Raw genomic sequence first — 7,601 nt, forward strand, 5'->3', positions numbered from 1 at the left:
TCTGTGCAAAAAAAACCCCATCCAATATAAATATTAAGATATCTTGCATTTATTTTTAACCAATCTTTTCTGTCTGCATGAACGTCTCTGTGCAGGAGCTGGCTGTATCAGAGAGGCAGAAGCGACAGGCCCAGCAGGAGAGAGACGAGATAGCAGACGAGATGGTCAGCAGCAGTTCTGGAAAGTGAGTTTAACTTTACCTCTGATGCATTTTGTTGATTTGAGGGGGGGTTTGTGCACCAGTGGTGTTGTTACTGAGATTGCCTTTGTCCAGGAATGTGCTGAGCGAAGAGAAGCGGAGGTTGGACGCACGAGTCAATCAGCTGGAAGAAGAGCTGGAAGAAGAGCAGACTAACAGTGAACTGTTGACAGAGAGACTACGGAAGACAGCCCTACAGGTATGTTCACTCTACAAGTGTCTCGGTCACACACTTTGAAGCACACACTCATCACAGCTACATTTCAACTGCAGGTGGAGACTCTGACTGTGCAGCTGCAGGGAGAGAGGACTCTGGCCCAGAAAGCAGAGGCGGCTCGAGAGCAGCTGGAGAAGCAGAACAAGGAGCTGAAGGCCCGGCTTGGGGAGATGGAGGGGGCAGTAAGGGGCAAACATAGGATGAGTGTCGCTGCCCTGGAGGCAAAAATTGAGACGATGGAGGAGCAGCTGGAACAAGAGAGACAGTACGAGAAACAGACACATGCATCAGTACAAAAATCTTCCAGTTTACAAAGCTGTAACCTGCTAAAAAGAATTCAGGAATTAAATTGTTTTATAACACAAACTGTACATAAAAATAGACAAGGACTCTTTGGAATCACCCATTGGTTTGCAGCTACCATTTGAAGTCCACAATTTAGTATTTTGTCCTTTACTTTATTTTTTTAATTTTTGTTTGGACTAGAGGTAGTTGTCAGCTAATGCTAGCCCCCACTAGCTAACAAGGAGCGTCTATAATTTATAGTGAACTGGATTCTAACTTTGGTTGGTGAAAAATCTACTTACAAGAAAACAGACTTACTGGAGACACTGAACAGTCATCTCTTTATGGGCTCTTTTAGAAAAACCAAATGCTGAAAGAAGCTTTGTATTAAATCATGAATAGGTTCAGGCCTTAGTTTAATTTTTCAGTGGTGTAGGCCGCTTCTTGTTTCATACATAAAACTAAGAGTTTCTTTATCAGTTTAAAGTAAATTTGTTAGTTACATTGAATATTAATAATAATAATAATGTACACTTTATTGATCCCCATGGGGAAATTACTCTCTCTGCATTTGACCCATTCACTCAGTGAAGCAGTGGGCAGCCACTAAGCAGGCGCACCAGGGAGCAGTGTGCTGCTCCTTTGCTTAGGGGTAGCCGTTCAGTGGATTCAAATCCCCCGACCTTCCAATCATGGGGCGACCACTCTACCTACTGAGCTATGCCTGCCCCAATTGGGCCCTTTATAAATGTGTTAATTAGAGAATAATGATCTCAAAAAACCTATTTGAGATTACTTGAATCAAATTATGAATGTGAATGTGAAAGTATCCAGTTGTCGTGCTGGAAGCAGGCATCAAGAGATTGGTACACTTAAATCACCTTTCTTCCCCATTCTAAATTTCAGTTTGGTCTTTAGCAGTTGCTGCCATGTGATTGGCTGAGTAGGTGTATGTCTAAAGGAGCAGTTCAATAATTGTACCTAATAAAGTGGCCTATGATAATAGGTTACATTTACAACATTTATTAACAAAACGACACATGTGAACTGTGCCGTGATTGTAAATACATGGCATGGGGCGTATGAGGGTTTTCAGTGTTATAGGCCAAGCAATTACTGCCGGACAGATTTAGAATCACTAAACATCCGAGGGAAAAAAAGTCATCATTGATTGTAACAACCCTGTTTGTCCCTCAGGGAGCGAGCAATTGCCAACAAACTGATGCGGAAGACGGAAAAGAAACTGAAGGAGGTGATGATGCAGGCAGAAGATGAGAGGAGGCATGCAGACCAGTACAGAGAGCAGGTGAGAAAATTAAGATTACCCTGACTGCACCGTGCAGGTCAGTCACATTTATCTAAGTATGCTCAGAATAGCATTGTCAACAACAGGGCATTAAATAATCATTTAATGGGTATCAGGTCAGCTAAGCTTGCTGCTTTAATTGTGTCCGAGGGCAGTGTGTTGAAAAATCATCCTAAAATGAGTGATTTATCCAGCTCAGTCCAGACTAATCCTAATCCTGCATTGGCATCTGTGTGTTCATCGTGAAGTTAGAACATGTTCCACCACAAAATATAAATCCCTCAGTCACAGCAGAGACACTGACTCTCCTCCCAAAGCATCATCTGCAATAATCTGCCAGGTTTAATCTGACTCCTGATCCCCATTGGTCCTCCTGTCCTCACACTAATCTCTCCATTTAAATATCTGTCCCTGCTCCTTCTTCTTGGTCTCTCTTTTCCTGCAATCTCTTGTCAACTCGACCTCTCTGCTGCGCTCTGTCCTTTCCCTCCTCTTCCTCCTCCCTGCTCTTCTCCTGCAGCTGGATAAGTCGATGGTCCGACTGAAGCAGCTGAAGAGGCAGCTGGAGGAGGTGGAGGAGGAGAACTCTCGCTCCAGTGCCCAGAAGAGGAAGCTGCAGAGGGAGCTGGAGGAACTCACTGACAGCAGCCAGACCATGAACCGCGAGATATCCTCCCTCCGCAACCAGCTCAGGTAAGTGTGTGTGTGTGAGTGTGTTGGTTCATGTATTTATCTGTGGCTTCACTTACTGTTGATTTTGTTAACACCCCATTAATTTCTCATCGTTTTTTTTTTTTTGCTTTGCTCTTTTGTTGCGTCCATTTTTGTCCACGTAACACTGACACATTACCCATCTGTCTGCGACACTCAGCTTCCCCGAATGGAGACCAGATATGTAGGTCACTGTTTTTTTTATTATTATTATTTCTTGTTCTCATTTGTTTGTCTGTTGTCTTGTATGTTTGTCTTTGTGTTTGTGTATGAAAAGCCTGCAGCTTTCCATACACAAACACAAAGTTGAGTAGTTTGCTTATATTTTTGTCTCTAGCATATTTACACAGTTCTCTGTTTAGGGGGGAAAATAGCTTTCTTGGTGAAATTTGGATGGAAAGTTTGAATATTCTTAGTCATTTTTTAGAAAGAGTGGAAACAGTTAACCTGAAAATGTTAAACGTTAATTCTGAGCCCTGTTTTTTGGAATCTCATAAACTAAACAGTTAAGTAACTGAATAATAATAAAAACACATTTTTTAACTCCCGCTTCCTTTTTGTCCAGACGTGCTGCGCTGCCTCTGTCGATGCGTGGACGCAGAGCATTGGTTGATGACCTTTCATTAGAGAACTCCGATTCAGAAGAGCCTCCTGCCTCACCCACCCCCTCCTCTGGGGTCCCAGGGACCCCGACTCCGTCCTCAGAACACAGCCTGGACCCTCCGCCGCCCTACAGTGTCAACAACGCAGAGTGACAGGCACACATCTGCTTAGCTACACAAACAACGCACACGCACACACAAGCATCAGCCTCAGAGCCTCGACTGCTCGCGGTGATGCAGAGGCAGGCACACAGCACATAGCTACACTAGTTTTAAATTAAATGCCATGTAGGATAAATATCAGGCAGTTAGTTGTAAAGCATCCTCCCTGATATAGCGATGCTCTTTAAGATTTTGCCTCATTTTTTTCTCAACAAGTACAGAAAATGTGTTTTAAAAAAAAAAGAAATTTTACAAAGCGTCAACTGGAATTGATTTTATTTTATAAAACAACAAAGACTTGAAGTTTCTACATTACCACCTCTGTAATGCACTTCTCATAAACTAAACTACATCTGCTCACTAAGCAGTAAAAAACTTTTACATTTGGATTTATTTACAAACATTTGATGTGGATTGAATACACAGATCAGGGCTGCTGGAAGATGACAATCTGTATTCATGTTACACGAGCAGTCAAGTACACACATGGAGCGGAGAATTCGCCTTCGATATGAGTGTGAGTTAACTTTTTAAACTTGGAAGAATTTGGCAAAAAGAAAGAAAATTGTCATCTAAACACAGTGCTGCACATTTTCTAAGTTGGCCTAACAGATAATAATAAGAAACCGGGATGCATTACATCGTTTTCATATCACCTGTCACAATTACAGTGACACAAAGAGCTGAAAGCAGCCGACATGCAGACAGACTCGCTGCTTTAGACGATAAACTCTTTTCTATAGATTAGAAACAGTACGTTGTTAGACCACGCAGTAGATAGTATTAGATAGTTTCTTTATCTTAAAGTCTTAACATATTGCATCAGAAATTTTGAATTTGTATAATTTATATCAAATACCAACTTAAGTTATTGATCACTGCTTGTTTTCTGTCTTGTGTGTGTGTGTGTGGGGGGGGGGGGGGGCATGTTAGTCTGAAAATTCCTCTTCATGCTGGCTCTGATGTCAGGCTGAACCGGGTTACTTTAAAGGACAGCTAAGACTTGTTTCTGTCAGCATCTCAGCATCGGGTTGCAGATGTGAATTTGCATGGAAGACCTCTCTGGTTAACATTATTGCTGGTTTTAAAAAGAAAAAGGAAAAGGGGAAAGAAGAAGAAGTACACGTTTATGGATTCTCTTCAATGGCAACATAACTGGAAATGACTTGTGGAGGACTGTATTCATTCATATTTTTATCCAAAGCAGAACAAATGGTCAGAATGGGTCTTATTTTCTTGTTTTAGAACGATAAAGGCGTTACATTTTATTTTGACAAGCATCTTGTACACTGTAAGGTTGATTTTACTGGTTTACTGTGTAAATTATTAATCAAACAAAGCTTTTCTGTTTAACCAAACGGTGGGCGTACGGATGAGAAAAGGGACTTAAATTTGTAGTTACCGTAGAGTAGCTGTAGAATAGAGTAGATGACGGGAGTAGAGGCTGGTTGGGTTTTCTAACATGTCTTGAGTAGAATAAACTCTGCCTCTGCTCGCGGGTCCTGTGTAGAAGATTAGAATATAACTGAGCGTTAGGCTCAAAGCATTTTCATGGACTAGTAGTGTTAGATTTTAAAAAAAAGAAGAAAAAAAAAGACAGTGGAAACAATGAGGAGTGAACTTTTATGGAGTAAATGGCAAATGGCAAAAAGTTGCTTTTCTTTTTTTTACCCTGTCAACTCAAGATGACATTATCTTACACCTGCTCTGATAACCCTGCTGTGAAGCCCACTTTTAAAGTTTTTTCTTCAGACCGTCTCCATTGTCATATCTTCTATTTTTAAAAGATGGCCTTTTTTATAGCTTTTATATAGTTTAGTTTATGACCTTCTGCTGCACTGGGGGGGTCTTAACAAATTGGCAGATGCTGTCTAAAGAAGCAGTTCAACCTTTTGGGAAATTTTCTTTCTTGCTTAATGTTAGTATCAGTCTCTTTTTTACCTGCATTTTAAAGCTGCAGCCAGTTAACTTAGCAAGTAGGAACTGGGGAACATATAGTCTGGCCTCACTGTGAAGCCTGACATTCATATCTGCAGAAGAAGCTAAGCTACAAAAAGAAAAAAGTGGCAATTTCACCTGCAGGTTATGTGTACAACTATTTTTTAATTATTAAATTACCAAATTTGGTTGAGTCTAATTTTAGAATTAAAATTAAAAGAGGGCTGTCTTTTTACCTGGCTAGGTTCGAGATCAGTTCTTTGGAAGGAGAGTTAAATGAGACATAAAACACCTCTGACTTGGGCTTTAGCTTTTGTCAAGTCAGCTAAAGCCTCAGTCACACATACTAGAAATCAGATGGCAACCTCCAGTTGCTAGGGAAAAATCTGTATAACCCCACTCAACTGGCAAGTGGTTGCTGGAGGTTGCTGGCTGTCATCAGGCGAGTGCTGCAGCAAAAACCTTGTTGTGATTTCTTTGGTGGCTAGCAGGTTGCACTTCCATGCCAGCTATGGTCATGGTCAGTTTGTATGGAAGACTCTTAGTGCTGCTTAGCAAGTAAATTGGGAATGTTGAAAACAAGTCTGCGCCTTCCATGTAAGCTACTGACGACTGCCGGTCACTATGCCTGTGTGACGGGGGCCTAACGTAAAGAAAGCCTGCCTATGTTGAACTCTCCTCCAGTAATCCAGTAATGTAGTAATATAATTCTTTAATTTTCCACCTAACAAACTGGATATTACTCAATAATCTACAAACCTTATGTGCTGATAGGATAGGTGAATTCAGTTGTTTTTAGGGTTTCTGCCTTTATGCTAAGCTAACTAGCTGCTGGGTGTAGTTTTGCATTAAATGTACAGACCTGTGAAAGCCACAGATCATCTAATGAAAGCCAATTTCCCAAATGGCACAAATACAACGAATGTCACTGATGCTTTAACTGGAAAATTTGAACTAATGAAAGCTTCGGATCATGTAGCTGAAACCATAAATGTTGCTCTGAATGTCAGAATCAGAATCGCGTTTATTGGCCATGTATATGCACAGACACATACAAGGAATTTGGTTCTGGTAGATGATGGCTCTCAAGCACAGCCATGTAAATCACAACAACATGTAAAAAACACAATACACACACACACACGTGTATATATATACATGTACACATGCATACACATACATACACGAACATAAACAAAGCTGTGTAAACCAACCATAAATAACCAATCTAAATGTTATATACATAAAATACAGGATGAGAGAAATGAAGTGAAGTGAAATGAATACCACAGAATGTACATAAGGTACAGGTAAGGTTCTGATTCTGAATGTGTTTATTATTCTAAATCAGCGGTCCCCAACCTTTTTTGAACCACGGACTGGTTAATGTCCGACAATATTTTCACGGACCAGCCATTAAGGTGTTGCGCAGATAAATACAACAAAATAAAATAATATGACCAAGTCAAAAAGTGTGGTATTTTTTAAATATACGTAATAATAAACACGAATTCACTGTGTAATTGTGTTTCCTCCTGAACAACATTGAGAGTAACATCCACCTCTCTGATGCTTAATGCCCTCTGGTCGCTATGGTAACACGTAAATATTTCTTTCAAAATAAGACACACAACTACAACACAGGAAAAGACCCAGGGAAACCGAGTTAACGACAAAAACCCTGAAAACCATACATGTCATACCCGGGCCTCAACTCGCGGCCTGGTATTAAACGACTCATGGACCAGTACCGGTCCGGGGATTGGGGACCACTGTTCTAAATAGTCCTATATTATCTACACTATACGGAAAAGAATCAATAATCCTGGTGGAGTTTATCATTGATTACACACGTGACCACTACAGTAGTTTTCGGTAATCAGGGTTGTCATCACTGTTTAAGTTAACATGCCTCTGATGAACTGATAAAAACAATTTTATTAATCTGCAGTCATCCTACATGCATCCATATTTTTTGCCATGCCATGATTCACAGTTAGTGACAGAAAAAAATATGTGACTCAAGAAAGACTACTGACGACATATATTTAACACCCAACTAAAGGGTTTTAATTTTTATTTTCTGTATGTGTTACTCTTTTGTTTTAGTAATATCCAAAGGGTTTTGATTGAACTTTTATGTTTCTTTTAGTTTTTTTGTGTAAATGCTGCACTTTATAG

The 7,601-nt window shown here is 40.3% G+C and overlaps 1 protein-coding gene across 6 annotated transcripts in view; it reads left to right on the forward strand.

The window, feature by feature from the left end:
- myh14 (myosin, heavy chain 14, non-muscle) overlaps positions 1 to 7,111 on the forward strand; it is a 32,606-nt gene extending 25,495 nt beyond the window's left edge. For 5 of the 6 annotated variants that reach the window (XM_085423086.1, XM_085423088.1, XM_085423089.1 and 2 more), the window contains 7 exons: positions 96 to 184; positions 275 to 398; positions 473 to 681; positions 1,899 to 2,007; positions 2,528 to 2,700; positions 2,879 to 2,902; positions 3,284 to 7,111. In XM_085423086.1, coding sequence (XP_085279212.1) covers positions 96 to 184; positions 275 to 398; positions 473 to 681; positions 1,899 to 2,007; positions 2,528 to 2,700; positions 2,879 to 2,902; positions 3,284 to 3,473 — 918 coding nt within the window. In that variant the 3' untranslated portion in view covers positions 3,474 to 7,111. The remainder of the gene's footprint in view (positions 1 to 95; positions 185 to 274; positions 399 to 472; positions 682 to 1,898; positions 2,008 to 2,527; positions 2,701 to 2,878; positions 2,903 to 3,283) is intronic. The other variant, XM_085423087.1, reaches the window with a different exon arrangement.
- The last annotated feature ends 490 nt before the right edge of the window (positions 7,112 to 7,601 follow it).

Source organism: Rhamphochromis longiceps, linkage group LG11 (assembly GCF_057381845.1).
Source record: "Rhamphochromis longiceps isolate RC_006_pf linkage group LG11, R_longiceps_female_GT1.1, whole genome shotgun sequence".
NCBI lineage: Eukaryota > Metazoa > Chordata > Actinopteri > Cichliformes > Cichlidae > Rhamphochromis > Rhamphochromis longiceps.